This window comes from Bos javanicus, chromosome 12 (genome assembly GCF_032452875.1).
Source record: "Bos javanicus breed banteng chromosome 12, ARS-OSU_banteng_1.0, whole genome shotgun sequence".
Classification (NCBI taxonomy): Eukaryota; Metazoa; Chordata; class Mammalia; order Artiodactyla; family Bovidae; genus Bos; species Bos javanicus.
In genome coordinates, this window is record NC_083879.1 from 78,506,920 (window position 1) to 78,532,232 (window position 25,313).

The following is a 25,313-nucleotide window of genomic DNA, read 5'->3' on the forward strand; positions in this document are numbered from 1 at the left end:
GTACATGTGCCAGTGTTGGGAGGCACCCTGCCGGCCTGTAGGCCTTGTAATTGCCCAGCCTGGAGACAGTGGCAGAGACATCAGTGGATTATTGGACAAGGAGTTGTTTTTTATATGTTTATTTGTCTATTTTTGACTGTGTTGGGTCTTAGTTGCGGCTGACGGGATCGTCTGACGTGTCCCGGGCTCAGTAGTAGCAATGAACTGGCTTAGTTGCTCTGCAGCATGTAGAATCTTAGTTCCTTGGTCAGGGATCAAACCTGAGTCTCCTGCATTGCAAGGTGGATTCTTAACCCCTGGACCATCAGGGTAGCCCCTGGACAAGAGAATCTTGCAAGTCCACAACAAAAGTTCCTGGAGCAACACCCCACCCATCATATGGCAGGTGGCAGGACATGGCAGCAATCTTTGGTACTCCGGGGAGGAGGAGCTTAACATTTACAGGGGGAATTGAGATCACGCTGGCTCATCATTACCAGAGAGACCAGTGGCTGGGGCAAGAGGCAAGCACATAAACCGTTACTGATTAAGTGTATAATTAAGAGGATTGGATGGTCATATGAGTGAAGCAGAGACTGGTTGAGCAGGGAATGTGCAGAGAGCAAGGGAACAGCCATCTTGAGTGGCCTGACTATATAGCCAGTTAGGACTGTGTTCAGCGATAAGTAATGACACAAATAAGCCTGCCGGTTGTCACTTCGGGGTTGGATGGATGGCAGGGTGACTGCCTGAGAACCATCAACGTCCCACACACCTTCTCTCTTCCCTCCCACTCTGCCCTTTCATGCCCATTGAAAACCTCCTGTTGTGCCATCTTTTAGGAAAGAAGAAAGGGAAAAGAATAGGACAAAGGTCAAAGGATATGCGTTAGCTGAGTCTGTCTCATTTTCTTTAGATGACAATAGCTTTCCTGGAAACTTTACCCAAGGGATTTTCTTTTTTATCTCACTTAATAGAGTTAAGTCCTAAGGGCAACTCTAGGTCAAAAGGAGCCTGAGTAATCAAATATTTTCCAGATGAACATATCAGCATCTCCATGAAAAAAATGAGGGTCCTCCTATTATTAACAAAGTGAAAAGAATATTGGGCAGACAGTATGTATTAATAGTAGCTGATGCAATTAGATCCATTCACATGGGCCAGTTACTTAATTGAGCACCATCTTTACAGTGTTTTAAGAAAATGTGTCTCAGAGCCAATGGATTCATTGGAAATGTCATTGTCTAGAACATCACCGCTCAGGAGTATTTTCAAAGATAATGGGAATGTTCCATATCTGTCTTTTTCAACACAGTAGCCGCTGGCCATGTATGGCTGTTAAACACTTGAAATACGACTAGCGTGGCTGAGAAACTGAATTGTAAATTTCATTGAACTTTAATAAATAGTCACGCTGATTAGTGATCACTACATTGGACAACACACATCCAGAACGTTCTTGGTGAATATTTTGGTGTAGGCGAAGGGAAGAGAATAGAAAGAAAAATCATGGTTGTGGGGTTGGGGGGAGGGTCTGCCAGATGCCAGGAGAGGGCGAATGGCCTTGGAAATGAAAATCAAATGGAAAGTTGCTCACCTGTATGAAGACTTGGGAAGCCAAGTGAAGGCAGATTTAGTAGACTTCAAATGTTTCATTAGGCTGGTTCTCCCTACAGGTTCTAGAATGATCTATTACACGCTTATTACATAGATAGGGCTTCCCTGGTGCCTCAGTGGTTAAAGAACCCACATGCCAATACAGGAGATACAGGTTCGATCCCTGGATCCGGAAGATCCCCTGGAGTAGGAAATGGTACACACTTCAGTATACTTGCCTGGGAAATCCCATGAACAGAGGAACCTGGAGGGCTGCAGTCAATGGGGTTGCAAAGAGTCGGACACGACTAGGGGACTGAGCATGCATGTGCAAATCACAGATAACGTCACTGTGAATTCTACCCCCAAGGAGAGATGCCGTTCTCCCTGAACGTGAATAGATTATTCTCCCAGTTCTGCCACCCCTGGGTGTTCCACACATTGGCCTGGGTCAACAGAATAGGGCAGATCTGGCAAAAGTTGACTGAAACTACTCTTGTGCTTTTTATCATCTTTTTTTTTTTTTTTTAACTCTGACTTTCAGTATGATTGCACTCAGTAGGTCTCCTTTATGAAATATTCTCCTTGTTATTTTACAAGACAACATAATCATATTTTTCTCCTTCTTTCCTGGATAATCCTACTAGTCTGGCTTCTCCCTTCTACCCTACCATAAATATCAGATTTTCTCAAGATTTACTTCTTCCTAAGTGGGCTCACTGACTTCCAAAGCTTTAAATGCCATCTCCTTTGGGAGACTGCAGCATGGAGAGCCCTAGTGCCAACTGTCCTCAAATGCCAGATCTGTGTCAGTTGCTTATTGACCTCTCCTTGGTTGTCTTAAGAGCATCTCAGCCACACAAGGTTCAAAACGGAGCTGATGTTCTGCTCTCAGCTCTCCCTCCTGCAGTTCCGTTGTCTATTAGGCTGCATTGTTAGAGAACCCGGTCTTTCTCTCCCTCACCTGCCATGTATAATCCAGCAGCAAGTGCCATAGGCACCCCCATCAAAGGAGATCTCAGCCGGCTCTCCCTATCGGCATTGGCATCAGCCTTGTTGAAGCCTGCATCACCCTTCGCCTGGGCTCTGCAACACCCTCTCACTTTCCCCATCCTCACCGCTTCCCAACACACCAGAATCTCTCTCACCCAGTTGCCAAAATGTATTTGCAAACTGTATATTATAACACATCACTCTCTTGCATAACACCTGTCTATGATTTCCCCTTCCTCTTAGAATAAAATCTAAATGCCTTACCAAGGATGAATAATTTGCTATGTTCTGATTCCTAAACATTTCTCCAACTTTATTGTTTTTTTTTTCCATTTTTCTTCCTCATTATTCTTCAAATACACTGCCTTTTTTCCCCCCACTGCCTATAACATGCCAGCTCTTTCTTATTCTGAGAATTTTCATTCGTTTTTCCAGAACATTGACTGTCTAGCTCCTTCTCAGACCATGGGTGTCAGAGAGCTGATTCCTCCAGTTAATAATGTTCTCTCTGCCATATATACCACCACCCTCTTTAATTCTTCCATCGCTCAAGTGTATTTGTTCCCACGTTGTTACTTGTTTTCTTCCCAGTAGACTGTAAGCCCCTAAGAGTGGAGCTGGTACAATACCTGGTGCACAAGAAAAAAGTTTTTGAATGGATGACCAAATTATTAGTTTAGAAAGAAGATAGTATTAAAAGCTTTAAAATTTTTTTGAATAAAGAGAAGTCATGTAAATGGCAAAACGTTTAAATACCGTTGGGCTTCCCTTGTAGCTCAGTTGGTAAAGAATCCGCCTGCAATGTGGGAGACCTGGGTTTGATCTCTGGGTGGGGAAGATCCTTTGGAGAAGGGAAAGGCTACCCACTCCAGTAATCTGGCCTCGAGAGCTCCATGGACTGTAGAGTCCATGGGATCACAGAGTCAGACACGACTGAGCGACTTTCACTTTTAAATCCCAATGCATTTTGACCATTGTCTGGGCAAGATGCCAACCTGACTATATGGAAGGGTGTGATAAATAAGCTAATAAATGAAAAACGATCTCCTATTTCCTTGCATGTAAATTATATATTAAATTACTTGTGGTGAGGAGCCATTTATTCATTCTCAATAATATCCTAAATCAAGAGCAGAGTGTCTTTTTCTGGCATAGAGATTAAATTATTCCATTTATGTGAAATGATGGTAATGCTTACTCACCCAGAGTCAGTAAGAAACATAAACATTTGAAAAGTCCAGAGCTTCGTGAGATTGGTACTAAAAGCTCTTTCTTGTCCTCCTCCTCCTCCTTCTCACCACGCGTTATCTACCTCCAGAGGTACTTCCCTGGTGGCTCAGATCATAGAGAGTCTGCCTGCAATTCGAAAGACCTGGGTTCCATTCCTGGGTTGGGAAGACCCCTAGAGAAGGAAATGGCAACCCACTCCAGTATTGTGGCCTGGAGAATCCCATGGATGGAGGAGCCTGGCGGCTACAGTCCATGGGGTCACAAAGAATCAGACACGACTGAGCAGCTTTCACATACATACACATTAAAGGTGGATAACTTGTTCTGAGCTTCTAAAGTAGACTTCACTTTAAGTAGACTTTTGTTTTATTGGGGAAGTCAAGATGGAGTCAGTTCCATAACTGTTACTTGAGTATGTAACTGTTACACAGATTTGCTAACTTCATTCCACTCTACAGGACGTAGATAAAACAGAGCCATCTAAGAGCTGTCTGTTGACTTTGAACAACCAGTTATTAACCAGATGACCTGCAAACATGTCCTGGATTCGGTTTATGATTGTCAGTTGGAATTTGTGGGAAAAAGATAAGAGAATTTTGTTGAAAAAAACCTCACTCTACAAGTGTTTTTGGAGGATCCCCTGTGTATAAGGCAGAGTACTTGGTACTCTGAAGACTACAGTAATTTATCAGAAGTGATTCCTTCTGTCAAAGAGTTCTGTCAGGTAACAGGTTTATCTGATACATAACTGCATATCACAAGGTGGAAGAAAAAAAGTTGCACCGTAGAGTTGAAAAATAAGATGGTGTAGAAATTCAGAGAAGATGAATTTCACTTGGGGATATTAGAAAAACCTTCCAGAGGCAGTCATTGCCCCTGTGCTTTGAAAATTCAGCAGGATCTGGTTGTATAGAGTAGATAACTATCTTGGCAAAGTCATGAAGTCAGGAAAACCCCAGAACTACATAGGGAAGGATGAGTGGATCAGAAAGTGTATGGAGGATACAGGAAGTAAGGTTGGAGAAGCAGCTGGGGCTCTATTTTAGGAACCTAAGACACAGAAGGTTAGACTAGGTGAACTTCTTCCATTAGCATTAGGGAGTCACATAGTCCTATATCTCAAAGCTATGTCGTGAGTAGAGTTGTTTTATAGGAAGCTGGGAGCCAGAACACTGGAGGAAGACATGATCGAAGGTTTCTCAAAGGTTTCTGATGATGATGCGTGTACCTGCTAAGTTGCTCAGTCATGTCCGTCTCTTTGCACCCCTAGGGACTATAGCCCTCCAGGCTCCTCTGTCCATGGGGATTCTCCAGGCAAGAATACCAGAGTGGGTTATCCTGCCCTCCTCCAGGGGATCTTCCTGACCCAGGGATTGAACCAGCATCTCTTACGTTGCCTGCATTGGCAGACGGGTTCTTTACTACAAGCGCCACCTGGGAAGCCCTCTGATAGTGATAGGAGTGCAGATTTCAGGGGTTGTTTCAACAGAATCTGGCAACTTCTTAGATGAGGAGAGTGAGAGAGATCGAAATATGATCCAAAACATTTTGAACTGGTTAACCAGCAGAGTTGGGCTGCTTGAACGGGTGGGCTACATAGAAAAATAGCTTTTAGAAAGAAAATTATGTCTCCAGGTCTCCAGGTAGCTTTTGGATGTTAGTAGAACACAATGTGTGAAATCCCAAGTGTGGAACTTAGGAGAGATTTAAGGGCTGGATCGCTGTGGTTAGCTAAAATCCTATGATTTGATGAATTTTTCAAGAGAAGATGATTAAGGCTGGACAGTCAGGGGATTCCTACATTGATCCGGTCAGGCAAAAAGTAGAGGAATAAATAGACAAGGGAGGAGTGTTGAAAGGATAAGGCAAGTTCAATGTCATGAAAACCAACTTAGGAGAGACTTTTTAAAAGGAAAGTACCCACGAATGTCAAATGTATACCTTACAACTATGCAGCTATTTAAAAAGACAGGGATTAAGAAAAGTCTCTTAGATGTCTCAAATTGATAGTCATTGTCTGTTGGCTTTTTAAGAGTTACACTCTATTTTTTAAAAAATCTTTATTTCCTTAGTGGCTGTGCTGGGTCTTTGTTGCTGCCCGGGCTTTCTCTAGTTGTGACGAGTAGGAGCTATGCTCGAGTTGGACTGTACCAGCTTCTCACTGTGCTGGCTTCTCTTGTTGCTGAGCTTGGACTCTGGAGCACAGGCTTCGCAGTTGTGGTGCTCAGCCTTAGGTGCACGTCGAATCTTCTCAGATCAGGGATAGGACCCGTGTCCCCTGCATTGGCAGGCGTATTCTTAACCCCTGGACCACCAGGGAAGTCTAGTAGTCAGGGTTTATTTTCCATAATGAAAGGTATAGGCATTGTGACATGTGGAAAATGAGGAAACGCTGAAATTAAGGAAAACTGGAGTCAGGTTCTAATCCTGTATGGTTCTGTGATTTGAGGCAAAATTATTTAATCATGTATGGATATGAGAGTTGGACTATAAAGAAAGCTGAGAACTAAAGAATTGATGCTTTTGAACTGTGGTGATGGAGAAGACTCTTGAGAGTCCCTTGGACTGTAAGAGATCCAACCAGTCCATCCTAAAGGAGATCAGTCCTGGGTGTTCATAGGAAGGACTGATGTTGAAGCCGAAACTCCAATACTTTGGCCACCTGATACGAAGAGCTGACTCATTTGAAAAAACCCTTTTCAAAAGACCCTTCCCAAATGGTGGGAAAGATTGAAGGCGGGAGGAGAAGGGGATGACAGAGGATGAGATGGTTGGATAGCATCACCGACTCAATGGACATGAGTTTGAGTAAACTCCAGGAGTTATTGATGGACAGGGAGGCCTGGCATGCTGCAGTCCATGGGGTCGCAAAGAGTTGGACATCACTGAGTGACTGAACTGAACTGAACTGAACTATTTAATCTCTCCAAGCCTTAGGTTCTTGACTATAAAATGGTGATAATGCTTGACTCAATGGGCTATGGTGAGATGCAGTTCAATAAATTAGTGTATGGACAAGAAATAGGCCTGTTAATCCAGGTCTCTCTCAAATTTTCCTCCCAGTTGCTTTTGATTCACTTCCAGATAGTCATGTGTTATGGGGAGCCATCACCTGCATTCATGGGTAGTTAGGTTCTATAAGTCTTAATAATTAATTGCAAGCAATTAAATATTGGCCACCAATCCCTCCTTGGGCAGACCTGAGTGTAGGAGGAGGCAGATGGAATATGTTTTGGGGATCCTGCCAGAGTGAATGGTCAAGGCAGAATGGTCTCAAGAGATCAGAGGGCCTGACCAGTTTGGATGATGATTTGATATGTCCCTGGAATGTAGGGCAGGGACCACCATGATTTTTCATTTGATTTTTTTTTTTTTTTTTGCATTTTCACATTTGATTTTGCATTCCCTGGTGCTAGCAAAATGCTCTGTATATAATCATTAGGAAGAAGTTGCCAAACAAATAGCTGTTTTGTTTGTTTCTTTGGAGAGATCTGGCCATCCGATAATGCACATCGAGGTAAAAAGAACAGAGCATTGATTGGAAAAAAGAGAAACGAACGTGGAAGATGGTGCAATCACGTGGGGTGTTGGTGGCCAGCGATTGGCCCGATGTATATGCCAGTGATTAACGGTCACAGATATCATGTTGCATCTACACCAAAGATAAACATCCCCAAACCAGGAACCAGTGACACAAACAAAAGGGGAAAAAAAATATGAGTCTAAGCCTGGTGCTGTTTTTAAGTTCTGTTCAACAATCGGAAGACACCATTACTTACACTTATATCTGTTGTTATTAGCAAACAGAGGGGCACAGGGAGAGAGGTGTACAATCCTGGATGCCATTCGTATGGAAGTTAACCTTGAGTTTTTATTTGGAAATAAGAGAGGGATCGAGAAATGTGGCAGGCAGTGGACCGGTCTGGGTGTCAGGGTGTGCACAGTGAGGACAAGCAGGGGGACCCATCCTGGTGACGAAGCAAACGGGCCCTACTGTGTATCCAGAAAGGATGATCACCTTGCATTTTAATTTGTTCCAAGCTTTCTTTCTCTCCGGAGTCCGTCTCTGATGCGACATTCAAGAGGACTGTGTTCAGCTAGAACTTGGGTGTGAAGTTCTTTTAAAGGCTCACATGCCAGATCGACTGTGGTTAAGGAGAGTGTGTTTGTTCGATAGGAAACGAGATTTCCCTGGTTGACATATGTCTCCTTTAAAGAGTGTGACTCACGGCCTGTGTACCCGTCTCCTCCTCTCGCCCCACCCCGTGACTGCCTCGCAGGCCATGGGACGTGTTCCTGCGGTCGCTGTGTTTGTGAGAAAGGATGGTTCGGGACGCTCTGCCAGCATCCGAGGAAGTGTAACCTGACGGAGGAACAGAGCAATAGTCTGTGTGAATCGGCAGATGGCATATTGTGCTCGGGAAAGGGTGAGTATCTGCTGGAGCTTGGACGGGTTCCCTGTTCTTCCGTGTGGTTTGTATTGTACAGCAGCATGGTCCGTACAGCTGGCTTATCCAGGCTGAATGGAAACCATGCTGTCCTCTGCTCCGACCAGACTTTGAGCTTGAATTTCTCCCATTCATACGATCATGGAAAGTATTATCAGAAGGAAAGTCTCAAATTTACCTGTATGCTGCTTTCTTTAGTCATAAATGAATTAGCGATAAAAACATGTGTGTGCTAAGTGGCTTCAGTTGTGTCCAACTCTTTGCAAACCTATGGACTGTAGCCCGCCAGGCTCCTCTGTCCAGGGGATTGTCCAGGCAAGAATACTGGAGCGGGTTGCCATGCCCCCTCTCCAGAGGACCTTCCCGACCCAGGGATCGAACCCACGTCTCCCGTGTCTCCTGCATTGGCAGATGGGTTCTTTACCACTAGTGCCAACTAGACATGTGTAACCTAATATCCAAAAAAAAAAAAATGAAGCCTTCAAAGTGGTTACAGTCTTCAAGTTGATGGAATAGGAACAAATAAATTCAAGAAGAAAAGCAACCCCACCCAGTGCCCCTCCCCCACCCCCAAAGGGCACTTTTTTTTTTTTCCTGAGTAGGGAAAGAATACTAATTAATAGACTGAGTTTTAGATTTTTTTTTTTTTGCAAAGTGAGGTTTTTTTTTAATTGATTATTTTTAATTTTTATTGTTTTTGGCCACACGTGGCATGTGAGATCTTAGTTCCCTGACTAGGAATTGAACCCATGCATTTGAAAGTGTGCAGCCCTAAGCACTGGACTGCCAGGGAAGTCCTGAATTTTAGGTAGCTTGATATTGACGTTTTTGTATAAATTTTCCAAGAGACTTTAAAATCCTGCTCTCAGTGCATATGGGCCTATCTCAAGGCTGTCACACTCCTCTTTGCTATTAGCTAGGAAGCAAAGCTTCCTTGGTGGCTCAGACAGTAAAGAATCTGCCTGCAATGCAGGAGACCTGGGTTCAAACCCTGAGTTCAGAAGATCCCCCGGAGGAGGGAATAGCAACCCATTCCAGGATTCTTGCCTGAAGAATCCTATGGACAGAGGAGCCTGGCGGGCCCACGAGGTCACAGAGTCAGACACGACGGAGCGACTAAGCACTGAGTGGCTGGAAAACACCTAGAAATTCTGGAAGTGTGTGTGTTCTCACTGAATGTTCAAGAGCTGCTCTGCATGGAACTAGATGCCTGGGGGCTTCCCAGCTCACTAGGCTCCTTTCAGAACAGATGATCCCCACTTCCCAACGTGGAGCTGAAGCTGAAGCTGCATTTACCCTCAGACACCTACCCTGGGGACAGGATTAGCAGGTAAATACCTTTCTGAAGAAGACATAGGGAAGAAAGAGAATTCCCTAATAGCCAGGGAGGCGTCCTCAGAAGTAGAATAAATATTCTGATTAAAGTCATTACATTCTGAAGACAGAGACTCATTTTTTAAGCATCATTAATGTAGAAAAAATATATAAAAAAATAGATTGACTAAACATTAGCCCAAAGGAATTTCCTTAAAATGAAACAGGATGAGAAAATCTCTCTAGTTAACGCCTTTTCAAATTGTTTGCTTTGGGTGGTGGAAATCTATTCAGGTATCAATGAAGAGTTGAAAGCATATTTGTCTAAACTATCTGTTTGCCCTTCAACGGGTAGAGAGTTTTAAACCTGGAAGGAATGTAAAAGTGTGATCAGTATCAGGACCTCTTATAGCCTCAAGGATGTTCGTTTTGAGGTCCGTGTTAGTGATGAAGCTGGCATGCCTGGTTGGCAGTGGCTGGCTGTGGACTCCTCTGTTTCTTCCTGTTCTGGAAGAATCCTTGCTGAATTGTAGAGCAAAAAAGGCGTTACACATGAGATCATGGACTTGTATTCTGTCAGTGAACAGTGGGGATGCAGAAATTATCCTTGTCAGCATGGAGGAACCTACACCCAAGAACCACAAGAAAAGAATCATGAAACGGATTAAGGGTCTTCAACGTGATGGCTGAGAAGAGACACCCCCTTCTGAGTTATTTAAACGGGGCCATCTATTTGTGGATTCATCTCACAGACTTGCCATATTGCCGTGTACTTTACCCCCGAATCTGTACATGAAAACCCCTCACCCTGGCTTTCACAAAGGAAATAAGTCTTTTTCTTTCTCCCGTGATGGGGCAGGTGTGAGCAGAGGGTCCTGAGATCCCCAGGGCACAGCAGTTTAGCAGCCCAGACCCAGCTGAGTGTTTCCAGCAGAAAAACGAACCTGCAACACGGGCTTCCCTGGAGCTGGGAATAAAGCTGCCACCTCAGGAGACGATGAAGAAATAGCGTTTTATTTCTTTACAAATTGATAGCCAAGACAATAAATCACTCCATAGAAAAATTTAAAACAAGATACATTGTTGTGACCTTCATAACAGATGGAGGAGTTAGAACAGTAGTGAAGTCTGCCTGCTGGGATGTTGGGTTGCAGCATTTTGTCAGGCTTGATGGATGAAAAAGAAAGTCCGACTCTGTCAATGGAGCAGCAAACAGAGAGGTGCCTTGCCCTGACACACAATGGGCTTTTGTAAATAACTGGAGATGAACACAGGGCCAGGTCTCCCCTAAGCTTAGCTACCTTTGACGGATGCATGATACAATTCATAGGATGTTTGGGGATTTACTCCTCTGGATCCAAGAACACACAGTAACCTTCTTGTAACTTCCACCTTGATATAGGTCATGCCCTCTAATATCCTTAAAGATGCTGTTGTGTGACAGTTCTTAATTGTGTGTCATTCAATGACCCCTTACACTCTTACATTGATACTTGTCATCCAGATTAAGTCCATGGTACACCCCCCCCGCCCCCCGCCCCATCCCTCATCCCTGGCCCAACCCAGCCTGTTCTTCATGACTGGAAAAGAGAAAGGGTGAAAAATCATGTTTCAAAAGCCACCCTTTGCTCTGTGTTCTGGTTGCCTCACTCAATGGCTGTCTGGACAGAATCTACAGGATGCACAAATCATTTTTGAAACTGCATGGAAGTCTTCCTCCCCCTCCCCCTGGGAGAAGCATCACAGATAGATGCAAGAGTAGACTGAATCAGATTGGAATCTTAGGTTAACTGATGTACTTCCATTTTCTCATCTTCGAAGGCAGAAGAATTTCATTTCTTTCCCCTTCTTACATACTAAGGATGCTCTGAAGACAAATGAGAAAAGGTGGTTGATTGCTCAGGAATGGAAGCCAGTAAGCAGCACAGAAGGAAGATCAGAGCACTCTTTAGGGTCCTTACACTAACACAGACAATAAAGGAGTTAGGTGATGTGGTCATGAACTTACTACCCTAGAGATCCTGTCAAGACGGGCCAGCTGCCTCCTTCAGCTGGACTGGGTCTCATGAGTGTGAGTGGGGCCCGACCGGTGGAGCTGAATAGTCGATCCCCTCTTGGCAGTCCTGTGGCCTGTGTTTGTCTGTGTCTGTCTGAGAATCCTTTGCCTAAGTGGTTCCCTTTCTACGCACGTGCAGTTTGAGCCCTGACTACTGATAAAAACAAGTCAGAGCACTCTACAACAAAGGCGTGGCTCTCAGAGGTCCTGATACTGGTCACACTGTGTTAGTATTACATGCTATGCTAATCCTAATTTTACAAGCAGAAAAAGTTCCTATCTCTGAGAGGCACAAATAGAAAGAACAACACAGCTGGGGAAAACGCTGACTGAGAAAAGCTACTTTTTCATCACATATACAAAAATCAATCCCCATTTTTCACTTGAAGTAGTTCAGTTTCTAGTAGACTTTTGGAACTGGAGTTTACTTGTCAAATGGTCCATCCAAGATACCATATTAACTTTAGCTGAGCTTAACCAGTTTTAGGAAAATACTTTGTTATAGCCTGAAGCTAAACATTCCAGAAGCAAGAGCAGTAATTAGAATAGTTTCAGGGCTAGGGGGTAAGCTTAAAAACGAAACGTGAGATCTTTTCATGAGTTGTGACAAAAAAGATATCCTAGGCATAATTGTGAATATCATGAACATAGAAAGTCATTTACTTCTGCTGCTTTGTAGACATAATTTTGAAATGTAAAGGGGACAACTGTTTTACAAACAACTAAAAACAATCAGATTCATTCCAATAATCATGGAATTAAAGAATGAAATATGGTATTTTCTGAAGCAGTTACCATGAAAAGTCAATGAAATGCCCCAAGTCTTTTTTGTTTGCACTCAGATCGCTAACCATTTACTAAATGAGCTTATGGTAAACACTTCCATGCCTAGAAATTGGAAAGAAAGTTTTTAAAAGTACGACAAATACATTTCTAAAATAAGGTAACACCGTACCTGAATGAGACCAAGAAGAAGCCAGCATCCTTCACAGACTTGAGCCAGGAGGTCCCTGCTCATTGGTTCCTAAGCAACCACCAGGCTGTCAGTCACTCATCAGAACTGAAAGTTGTCTAGAATTTGCTCAAGGAAATGCAAATCAACGAGACCCTCAGGAAAGTAAGACAAGACTATATGAAATTATGCTATGGTTAAGCAAAGACTTCACAAATGTAAACCCAGCTCTCAACTCATAACTAGTTCTGACTACTCCCTTACCTTCTTCTTTAGGAGCATGGCAAGGAATGTGGAAAGTTTAACTTGGCTCTTGGGGATTTTTGCAGCTAAAATACAGATTAGTCATTTCCATGATATGAAATACCACATAGTGCTTAATGCGTGAGATGTGTTTATACGGATCCTTTCCAGATTCTGTGATGTCAGGAAATCTCTCTCCCTCAACCACTTGGCTCACTCAGTTTCTTAATTCATTTTTCAAGCACTGTGTTTCCTAGAAGCACTAATGACGGATTGCTGCTCATCTTCCAATATATTTTTTTTCTACTTCACCATCTCTTAAGGTGATTTTTGACCAGAACAATTTAGTGATAAGCATCTTTTAGTAAAAGGAAAACCATGTTTGGAAAAAATAATCCATCCAAGGAAATAAAAGGAAGGGTAAGTCCTTCTTAAGTGTTTCCTTTAAATTTTAAAGTTTTCTTTACTCTTGTTGTAGCCGAAATTTTGCCACATGAGGATCTCATAGCCCATCAGGTGAAAACATTTAGACTGAGAGACCCTCCTTTTGTGACACCATTTAACTCATACATTTTCTTTTAAATATATTTAAGTAACTAATAAAATTATTTCTGGGCAAACCAAAATGTTCTTAATAACCAAAGAGGAGGTTTTTAACTAATAACATTAATTAAATAATTAATTGAAAAGAGGAGAAATGAGTAAGTAATGCAAAAGATACTTTGACCAAGACCCTGAAAAGATGAACATTTTGAGTGATTAGAGCCTTTCTTGATTATGGCAACAAATTCTAAGAATGAGCTCTGATAAGGCAAATATACATGAGTTACTGTGTATTTTTGGCACTTTAAAGAGCTACCCAATATGCAGGCGTGTCCCTATTTAAAGAAAATCCCGTAAACAAAAATCCAGAATTGTAAGCACAATAATTTAGTAGTTCTTTTCGTTATAAAATGCATCCCCACCTAATAGAACTTGCTATTCAATTCCTAAAAAAAAAACAAAAAAACAAAGCACCTTTAAGGCACAATTGAATTCAGGAAGAAAAAAGAAAAAAGGAACATCTATTTTTGAACACCTTTTCTGAAGGCCATCCATAAGAATCAGCCACATTCTGCCCTCATTGACATTTCAACCAGGCGGGACCGTGGAACATTTGCTCAAGGCTAATTGCAACTGTCTAGATCTGTAATGAAGCCTTTCCTGGATAACCTTTATGAATTACAGTAAGTCAGGCTCCCCTCTGAGTGACTGGCTAGTCAATAAACTTCTCCCTTTGATAGGTTATTAAACATCCACTGTCGTTGCATTGATGATATTCTGTTCTCAACCGAAACCTTTAGTTAAGTGATGACAGCAAGTAGTGCCCTTTCTGATTCCAGGCTCCTGCCACTGTGGAAAGTGCCTTTGTTCTGCTGAAGAATGGTACATTTCAGGAGAATTCTGCGACTGTGATGACAGGGACTGCGACAAACATGATGGGCTCATTTGCACAGGTGCCGTATCAACCAACCCTAATCGCTCTTTGTCATAGTCGGCAGTGGAGACCACACTCACTGTGCCCTGCCGCAGATGGCAGGGCAGGAGAGCCTCCTTGCAATCAAGACCTACTGTTCATTGAAAGTCACTACAGAAGGGGAGGGGCATTGATTCCCAAATCCAGAGGAATGCACAAGAATAAAGCCAAATTATATGGCTGTTGGGAAACTTCCACAAAGTAACCCCTCTCCCCTATTTACGCAGAAAAGAGAAAACAATGGTCTTGAGAACCATTTTACTTTGAGCCAGATATAGGCAATGGAATATTACTTTAAACAGGTCCCAGGTGCCTCTTCCAAAGACCATTGGTTGATGTGTTGGTTGTGTGCAAGGAATGGGGTGTGTGTTGAGGGGATGGGAGCAATGAGAACACTTAGCAGTGTAATAGCTATTGCTTTCTCGAGTTATTGAATCCCGATAATCAGTTATGTCAATAAAAATACATCCCCTTGAATAAGCTACAGGGAAAAGAGACATATATATCTGCTCTCCTTACTTCCAGTGGCAGGTAAAAGATGAAAGCTTCCATGTCATTAAGCTAGACCTTCACTTTCAGTCCACCCCTATGAAACAAGGCTCCTCTTCTGATTCCTCAGCTTACCTCATTCTATGTCAAGGGACTTGGTAGTTTTCCACATTTATTCATAAGTCAGACATAACTTGCTGTCTACAGGAAAACGAAATTATGACTTGGAAGCCACCTGGAGTGACACAGGATGGTCACTCTTAGATGCTACGCACAGGGTGGCATCAAGCAGCTGCCATTAATTGTGTGAAAAATTAGATTTCCCATAGCTGCTAAATGAGATAAGATGGTTACAGAATAGAATCAGAAAATTTGCAGAGGATGAATGAAATGGTCTTGCTGATGAACAGCTACGGTTTGGAATGACATATTTTATAATGTGGTGCCTTTCTATCATGATGATGACTGCCCTGTGTACTCTGCTGCAGGGAATGGGATCTGTAGCTGTGGAAACTGTGAATGCTGGGACGGATGGAATGGAAATGCCTGTGAAATCTGGCTCGGCACGGAATACCCTTAACGATTACGTGGCAGGGAACCGGGTTCTTTCTTCTCGGCCCTCAGAACGTATAAATGCAGAGGAAACCATGTATAATCACCACTACAACAGGTCGAACAAGACTATTGTATGTTTTTCTCTTTCTGAATGCCTGAATGAAATCTGGGTACCCATTAAAAATGAGTTAAGCAAATTCTGATGAAAATAGCATCAGAAAAAACTTTTCCTACCTTCATTTACATCAGTGGTTCTCAACAAGGGCAAACTTTACCACCCAGAAAACGCTTGACAATAATGTTTTCAGGTAATTTTGATGGTCACCCTGGGTGGTGTGGAAGGCATGTTAGGGGTGGATACCCAGTGGGTGGGCACCAGGGATGCTGTGAGCGTCCTCTGGGGCACAGGACAGCCCCCACAGCAAAGAATGACCTGACTTCACATGTCAAGGGTGCCTGAGCTGAGAAACATTGAATTACATGGTTGTTAGAAATGTACAACCCTGTACAAGAAAGACCATATTTGTGTCTAAGGAAAAAATACAGCCTCACATAAATCCATTGACCATATTTTGCCAGGATTCCATATCACTCATCATTTCCATGGAGACATAAGGAATCCAGACACCCATAGGACAAGGGGCAGAAACTACATCATCAGTGCTTTTGAAAAAAAGAAATAAACCTGATCATTTTAGCCATTAAAGTCATTTGTCTTATCCCCCTTTAGACTCACACAAAAACAGACTCTCTTAAAATGAAGGAAGATATGAAAAATGTACAATTCAACATTTTAAATAAATAGTGACATAACTTGCTTATATTCTGTGTCAGTATATATTTACCTACTGAGGATTAACTCCCCCAAATGAATTTTTATTCAGGGGTATCTATTTTCTATTTCTAGAACATTTTTTAATATTGGGCAGGGGTTACATGTATAAGAATTCTGATTTTTTACTGTTTAAACTACTCCATGGTAACTTGCCTTTTAAAAAGACAGCATATAGTTAGATGTATGATGGGCCTGAAATATACATTCACCTCCCTTAAAAACTCTTATTTGTAAGGATACATTACTTATTGGAAAAGTAGGCTCATGCAAAGAAATCAAGAAATTATATTAAAAGTCTCAAAAGCTCAGAGGGTTTAAAAAAAAAATCCAGAAATGCCTGAAATAGAAATTACAAGTATTCAGTCAATAATAAGAACAAAATGTTTATTTTCTTAATGGTGAAATTCTGCTCTGTATGAAATTCACATTGAATTATGAAAATGTACAATAATTCAGACTTCCCTTACATATTTACAGTTAAATCTACTTATACACATTAGTTAGGCAACCCTTAATTATTTAGAGCTAATAAAAACCCCACTTTTTTTTTCTAAAGGTGATTTCTATCTTGTAAAATCCTAGAATAATGTAACAAAATCATTTCCATATTAAGATGAAAAGTTTTACTTGGAAATTTTTCTTGATGATGTAAATATTCTAGAGTTGTGGCTTGGACTTTTCTAAGTCACATCACCAAAAATAAGGAAAATATGCATCTGCTGAGTTACTGAAAATTTTAATATTGAAAATTATTTAAGATAAAATTTAACTGATGCTGATTTTGATAGTACTAATAGTGTTCTCATACTTTAAGAGATTTATAAAATTGTCATTTCTATCCTGAGATTAAGGAGTGCAACCATGTGATTGTATCTCTAGTCTCAAGTTATCAATCAATATATCAGTTTTTGTAAATGAGGGAAATAGGAGCTGTGAAGAAACAATACAGATTATACTCTTTCCTCTTCTCTATCTAAACACTTTAACCCTCAAACAAAGCTGTTATTGTTCAGTTGCAGTTCTGATGCCTTATGTGATGCTGCACAGACACTGAACTTCATTACCTTATCCAGCCATCATAATTTGCACAAAAGACCTTCAGGTTCCTTTCTTGTAGAACTTTGGTTTCTATAAAGGACCAGATGGTAAATAGTTTAGACTTTGTGGGTCACATACATCTCTGTTACAAATTCTTGTTTGTTTTCATTTAATATTTTAAAGCTGAAAAAACAAATTCATTCTGAGCTCCTGGACTGTAAGAAACATTGGGAGATGGATTTGGCTTGTACCCAAGCAGGAGTTTGCCAGCCTCTGCTCTACTGAAACTGCTCTTAGCTTCCTCTCTTGTCGCGTAACCCTTGGTGTGTCTTCTTTTTCTTATCATTCTCTACATCTCTTACCCCTTTTCATTAACAGCACCTACAACAAAAGTGCTGTTCTTTTATTTTCATTTAACAGAAATGTCCTTGGCATTCATTTTTTTTAAGAAAAAGTTAAAATATGGAGATATTAGTGTATTATAAAGTTCAAAATGTGATTGGTCCAAATTTTTTGACAAAGCTGAAAATATAATTCAGCTCTATTCTGGGGTTCATTTAGCTCAGAATTATTGAACCAAAAGGAAATTATGGCATTAAGTCACATGGTACCTACACGCTAATGAATATTTTTCTTCTAAAACAAAAATATTTTCATTTTACCACTTTCTGTCTGCTGCAACAGTTCTTGTGTGTGTTTATGTATGATTTTGGGTGTCTAGCAATGCAGACATCAATAGATCTATGAAGAAGTGATTTAACTTACATGTTTAAGTTGGAGAAAAATAAACATAGTTACGTACAAGACATAAATTTCTACCCTTCTTAGATGTGATTTTGTATGTTGACTTTTGATTCCATTGCTTAGATAGAAACTCCCTCTTCAAAAAAAAAAAAAAAAAATGGCAGGGCAAGAATAAACTTCTAACAGTTGGAGGGAAATTTCATTGGCTTATTCAAGTTGGTCAGTAGTTATGGTGGAAATACATCAATTGGGAAGGATACATGTTTGCCAATGGTGTTAGCACCAACCCAGTTTGCTTGGCAAACCATCACTGAAGAATTCCTCCATAAAGGACTTTTGAATAAGAGTCTACAAACATCCTGAGACTAGGAGAATCACCCTGGACTCTGAGCCAATCTGGATTCTCACCATGCATTGGAAGGAATGGCCTCCACCACCTCAAATGCAAACACAACATGGGGATTAGACCAAATGAGAGAGAAAACCAAGAGAAAACAAAAACAAGACATAACTCAACCTTTGCAGACTCACTATCAAAGATTTTGAAACCCCACTCAGTATTGAGTCAACAGGCCACTTTGTAAGCAAACAAAGCTACTCTAAAAAGTGTATTTTACTCCAGAGTAACACAGTTCACATCTGGAGTCTGAGATGCCTGCTTAGCTCAACAGCTATCCCTGGATATAGTCTCCTTCTAAAATGTTCATACTCCCTCTAATATTAGGGAGATAACTTTAAATGAAGTGGTACATGTTTATCTTTTAAGTCGAAATGTATTTTTTTCTTGTTTTTTAAAAAAGAGCCAAATCTAGTATTGGTCATCCTGAAAACAGCTGACGGTTTTAGTGCTTTAAGCATTCATTAAGCAACTGGCCAGGTATGATAAAGAAACCCCTCTTGCACTCCAAGAGGCAAATAATTAGATGGACCATGGCAGGAGTCTTGTGGGTTCATCATGGCACTTTTGAAGCCAGTCCTTAACCCAAAACACTCAGGGTAAAGGAACATTTAGAGCAAGAACCTCTAAATTCTCCAAGATTTGTAATGGAATGATGCTCAATTCCATTGTACTCTTTATATAGGTTGGACCATTTGCCTCTCTTCTATAATTTTTTCAGGTTAAGTTGTAGCAAAATATTTTAGCAAACATAAGAAAATAAAATGATATCACTTGAAATATGAAAACAATAAACATTCCAGAGCATTGTTGAGGAATGAGTGAAGCAACAGCTCCCATAACAGATGAGCAGACATAACCCTTCCACACCAGACACGAATGCAAAAGGCATGTGATACTGAAAAGACTCGATAAATTAACATACGCACATGCAGGTACAGATCACATGGTGGTCTCCAAATACAAATGAATTCCATCAGATTTACTGTACAGAACATCAATGGTGACAGATTACACTTAAAACGGCAAACTTAGTTTTTGAGGGGGGAAAAATGGTGGAGACTTATCCTGGAAAAATAGCAAAAGAGGTATCATCAAAGAGCTAAAATCTTCTTTGGCATGGTAAAGGGGGAGACTGAGTTTACTAAACTTATTTACATGACATTTCTCTATATCTGTGGGTGATCCAATGCCATTTTGTTACATAAAGTTGTTCAATGTTCTGGAATATGCCTTCATATAAATATTTTATTCAATGTGTTGTATTTATGAATACAACAAATGATATTAAACACAGAAACTGTACAATGCAGACAAACTCTTTGTATGTAGATGAGCAATACACACCAATGGCTCTTGAAACACAGGTCCTACAACATGCAGTTCATCAGTGCTGTCCTCGTTCCATGCAACAGGTCAGACCAGACACAGAGGAAGTGATCTAACTAAATCACAACTAACAAGGAGCCCTCTGCAGTACGTCTAAACATATATTAGAAGAAAGTATTTGACATCCATTCATAGGGAAAAATGCCCTTATAGGTAACTCATGTAAAAAACAAAACAGAGGTACACATTTACTGAAATCTCATTCATTTACAAAAATAAATCTTGTCATAATTTTAACCAATAAACAAGCTTGCAGGAGAGAAAAAGAAACCAGCAAGGAGGGCTGATTACCAAAAACATATAGGTGGGGTTTTCTGATGTGTGTGTGTGTGTGTGTGTGTGTGCACCTGTGCACACATGCACATAGTAGGGTCAGTCCATCTAATTGGAATTTCAAGTTGTTATTCAGTTTGTCACATACTATGGATTATATGTCTTCCCTAAAAATTGATTAATGTAATTCATCTAATGTATTTTAACTTAGCCTATTAAAAATAATAGGCTTTGAAACGGTGTAATAAGAAATCAAGAGAGGTCAAAAGAATCATTATGTTGTATTTGTACTTTAGCATTATCAACAATAAATCTACTCAGATGTTATGCTAACTTTTTATTTATTAAAGAGGAATTCAATATGAAAATGAAATAAGCATAAACAGTTAAATTGATAGTAAATCTTTAATCAGCTAAGCAGGCCAAAATTTTTAAAGGCTGGGCAAAGGCTGTCATGGAGACTTAGGAAAGCAGTGACAAAATAATTTCCCAGTAAATACAGTGCGGATGGGAGAAAATGGCGACTGGGTCATCCTTCCACATAGAAAATAACAAGAGGCCAGTACATGGATCTCACATATAGCTTTCTATAAATGAGGTTTAGTTTGGTCTCAATTAACTGTTCAGAGGAGAAAAACATTGAAATTTATTAAGTATATACAGTTAACAAATATATTTCCAAACAGTTTAGTATCAAACATTTTGAAACACTTTAGAGCCAATGGTGAACATTTTGCATGGTTTCTTCACTGTGGAGTCAACTATTCCTGGACTTTCTCAGTTGCTGTCTTCCCTAAGCTCAGAATTCAGCAGTTGGAAATCCCAAAGGAAGTTAAGAAAGCAAAATCAAACAAAAGCAAGAAAAAAAAAAAATATATATATATATATATATATATTGGATGGACTGAAAACCTGATATTTGAACGTGTTGGTTTGCCTTTATTTTTAATCTAGAATAATTCAACAGACTGCATTCTGAGATCATGGCAAGGCACCTCTAACTCAGCTACAGGGCCACACGGACCCCAGAAGCTGAGTCAGAGGTATGGACCGGTGAAATACACAGTACCTGACTCAGCATGCTGAGCTAAAAAAAATACTTTTTTTTTCCCTAATGTGTCCGGTTTAAAAACTTGTCATTAAACACCAAAAATATTAAAGTCTAATTTATAACTAACATTTGCATTGCTGCTGCAGGAAAGAACACAACAGCCGCCTTGCCCATGCTCTGCCGAGTATGAGTGGAACGCAGCCCAAATCGGGGATGGTGTTAAGTCTGGTTCATTAAAAACAGAAAGGATTCTCTATCTGAAATGGATTTAGGTAGCGCAATTCTTGTAGGTTGTTAATCATTGATTTTTTTTCCTTTTTTCCCAAATAATGAGGATTCATAGATGAAAAATGAACCTTAATCAGGCCTACAAGGCCTACAGAGTTCTTCTGACCCACTTTCTCAAAAACCAGTGGGTCTTGCTCGCTGGGCAAGGCAAATGTTACCATTACCAGTAAGCTTGTGATATGTATAAAACACACACACACACACACACACAAAGAAACTAAGGGGGATGTCAAACCCAGATCATAGAGCGCTTCCCATGACCGCGTTTGACCCCGTTTCTCAGCCCAGCCGCGTGGGCCTCGAGAGCACAGTATCTGCTACTGGACGGGGGGTATATGTGTGTTTCATCAGTAGTGTGAGCCGGAGATCACAGTCCTAATCTTTATAGATGCAATTTGTCATAATAGGTTTAGAAGGCTTTCCATTTCCCTGATCGCTCTCCCAACTAAGCCAACCACGACAGTTAAGATTGGGAGGAACACCATCCCTACAAAAGGTCACAGACAGTAGAGCCAGCAGCCCTGGGAAAAATAAATGGGAAGAAGAGAACTCCAGAATAGCACAGGTTTACAGCATCTAACTAGAAATTTACTCAAGAGTATCTGTGTGCTACAAAAATCGAACTGAAACACATGGATTTTGCCGAAACGGGACTCAAAAAGGAATATGGGTAGCTGTCAGCAGGCAAGGTGTCGAGTGGACTCGTGAAGGAGGTCATTCACATGAAGTGTCACAGTCACAGAAAAGATATTAAAAAGGCATTCCATATCTGGTAGGGCATTCCATGGTCTGAGTTGAGCTGGTTGTCCAGGTGTCTTCTTCTTGTGGGGGGGTGCGACGCGTTGAGATTTATCCACTTGCAACCAAGGAGTTCGGGCCAGCGGGGAGCAGCCTACCCCCAGCGGCTCCTAGGCCCCCGGAGGAAGCGGGAGGGTCTGGCTGGGATAAAAGGCTCAACGGCGCTCGGGGGCGAGTCAGTCACAACACCCGTGAGGGTCTGGCTATGTCGTCTTACTTTTGTTGACTGGTTTGCCTCCATTCATGATGGCCGACGCGCTCGTGCTTTTACTCGGCGTCACCCCGGCCTTCGGGACCGTTTCTCCGACGTCATGCAAAGATGGTTCTCGGTACATGGCAACTAGTGGTGGGGACAGGGGAGGAGGGCAGAAAAGGAGACGTTACCTGGTTAGGCTCACGCACAGACCTCCGCTGGAGGCCCAGTCTTTTTTCCCGGAAGTCGAGTAACCCCATCTAGCGGGAATTCCTGTTTTAAAAGCAGTAAAAACCAGCCCCTGAACAGAAAGTATGACTTCCTTTTCCATTTTCCGGTTTTGTGTCTCCAAACCGTGCACGTCGGTGTGCCTGGATTTTTGCCGAGGAGAGAAGGTTTAAATGGGGGCCATAGACACACACACACACACACACAGAGGCCACAGGAAGTATATGAGAATGGCAAGCATTTAATCCAATTCTCTTTGTTCAGCGAGAAAAAGTCAGACCCTCCTCCCACTACATGCTGTCAACACAAGGACACTCATTCCCACTCATCTTCTCCAATCTAGGTCTTTAGGTCATTAAATTCAAACTCTCAAGTGATTAAAAAGCAACATGATCACACTATGTCAGCTTCGAAGCCATACAAAGCAACAGGCAAAGCCAGAACCTTCTGGAGCTCATTGTTTGAATTTTCTCTCCCACCAGTCGTGCACAGACCCCCTTAAATAACTGAAGGCAAGTGTGAAACGTTCTATATTTTTATGCCTCATTTTCAAATGTAATCCTGAAAATCTGTAATTGATATCCTATAAGGCAGAAGTGCCGAATGGCAAGAGGATTACTGGGACTGACATCCGAGGAGGCTCCAAGGAATTGAGTAGTATCTGGTGACATCACTGATTCCAATAGTTCATGTGGTTTTGTTAGAAAAGGATCCTAGGGAATCCTGGGAAAGGAACTTCCAGACTGACTGGTGCTTGGGGAAAATGAGCTGACTTAAAATCTTCTGCCATCAGAAACACAAGTGAATTAGAGCTGCCCAACCTGCTTTTAGGGTTTCGAAAGCTGATATTTTATGAAGATACCTTATGTTTCATTAGGATGAACCACCATATGCATATATACACACATACACATATATACAGTAACGTATACCAATCTTAAATGCACAATATAAGTAGACACCTGTGGGACCACCACCCAGAGCAAGGTAAGAGACATTTCCAGCCTTCCATGAGGTTCCCTTGTGGCCATGGCAGAGTCATGGATGTGGGAGATAAACATGTAATACATCTGATCAGGATACTGCACACACAACACTCACCTTCCAATGGCTTGGGTAGAAAATGAGCTGCTGGTTTGGTTTTCTTTACTCTGTTTCCTTTCATAACTTGCCCTTCTTTATTCAATCCCAAAAACCAGGCTCTGCCAGATTCCTGTTGTCTGTACAGCATAGATGAGTAGATTACATAATAGTTTTCAAAAACAGATTCTTTAAACTTGCACTCAGGGGTAAAAAGTTCCTGTTGAGAGAAAAGGAAGAAGTGAAGGTTAGAGGAAGGGGTGGGAGCTTCCTTGTATTTATTTCCTCTTCCTTCTTGCAAAAACTCGTCTAGGATGGCTGGCCAGGCAGCACTCGGGCATGGATGACCAGATGTTCCTCTTCCTACAGGTGTTAACTTTTATCAACATACAATATGTTGAGAAGAAGCTGCTACTTTGGGGGAAAAAAAATATATATATATACACGTATGTATGGGGCTTCCCAGGTGGTGCTAGTGGTAGAAAACCTGCTGCCAATGCCAATGCAGGAGAAGTAAGAAACATAGGTTTGATCCCTGGGTTGGGTAGATCCCATGGAGAAGGAAATGGCAACCCACTCCAGTATTCTTTCCTGGAGAATCCCATGGACAGAGGAGCCTGGTTGGCTATAGTCCATAGGGTCGCAAAGAGTCGGGCACGACTGAACTGACTTAGCACACATTCATGTATGTATGTATGTATATAGGCAAAATTATGGATGTCCTCTAATTAGAAAATAGAAGACAGGAGCAATAGTATTTGGTTGAACAGGATACAATTCAAGCAGGGTATAACCAGAAACAGCACGATAAAGTATCACCCTGTGCATGCCTTTGTGCTAAGCTGCTTCAATCGTGTCCAGCTATGTAGGGCCCCACGGACTGTAGCCTGCCAGGCTCCTCTGTCCCTGGAATTCTCCAGGCAAGATTACTGGAGTGGGTTGCTACGCCCTCCTCCAGGTGGTATTCCAGACCCAGGGGACAAACCAATATCTCCTTTGTCTCCTGCATTTTCAGGCGGGTTCTTTACCACGAGTGCCACCTAGGAAGTCCAGCACCCTGTATTCACAATACATTTAAATAATAATAATAATAATATTGGGTTGGTCAAGAGGTTACTTTAGGTTTTTCTGTAACATCATATGGAAAAACCCAAATGAACTGTTTGGCTAAACCTCTATAAGATATATTGAAGGTATTTGCTAACCTATTTTCAATATTTCTGTAAGAATTATTATTACATGATAATCTAACAGTTTCCAGTTGTTCACTGGATCACTGATATTACAGGATGACATGTTTTACCTACAAAGAGACAAACTGACACCTCAAACCAAACCCCTGATAATCAGTTGGCACACAAGCTAGCCCCTGAAGCTGAGGCCAGGGGTCATGTTAGCTGGTCATAGAGACGGGAGCTGAAAACCACAACCTAAGCCATGGTCTGGAGCCCCCCTGGAACTCTTCAAGAGAACCATCAATGGCTGTTATGCCTAAGTTCCACTCCACATATTTTGAAACAGCACAATGAGTTAACATGACTTTCAACACCATAATCTACATCAACTGATGAATAACACACAGTTGCTACTTTAAAGGTATTATTAATATTACAAATATTCATAGATGA

The 25,313-nt window shown here is 41.4% G+C and overlaps 2 protein-coding genes across 4 annotated transcripts in view; one reads left to right on the forward strand and one right to left on the reverse strand.

Annotated features, from left to right (window-relative positions):
* Positions 1-16,192, forward strand: part of ITGBL1 (integrin subunit beta like 1) — a 235,709-nt gene extending 219,517 nt beyond the window's left edge. The window contains exons 9-11 of the mRNA XM_061435329.1: positions 8,079-8,225; positions 14,194-14,307; positions 15,305-16,192. Of these exons, the coding sequence (XP_061291313.1) occupies positions 8,079-8,225; positions 14,194-14,307; positions 15,305-15,396 (353 nt within the window). The 3' untranslated portion in view covers positions 15,397-16,192. The remainder of the gene's footprint in view (positions 1-8,078; positions 8,226-14,193; positions 14,308-15,304) is intronic.
* A 4,241-nt stretch (positions 16,193-20,433) lies between these two features.
* Positions 20,434-25,313, reverse strand: part of FGF14 (fibroblast growth factor 14) — a 636,375-nt gene continuing 631,495 nt past the window's right edge. For all 3 annotated transcript variants that reach the window (XM_061435331.1, XM_061435330.1, XM_061435332.1), the window contains exons 4-5: positions 23,707-23,905; positions 20,434-22,524 (exon numbers count right to left, since the gene is read on the reverse strand). In XM_061435331.1, coding sequence (XP_061291315.1) covers positions 22,388-22,524; positions 23,707-23,905 — 336 coding nt within the window. In that variant the 3' untranslated portion in view covers positions 20,434-22,387. The remainder of the gene's footprint in view (positions 22,525-23,706; positions 23,906-25,313) is intronic.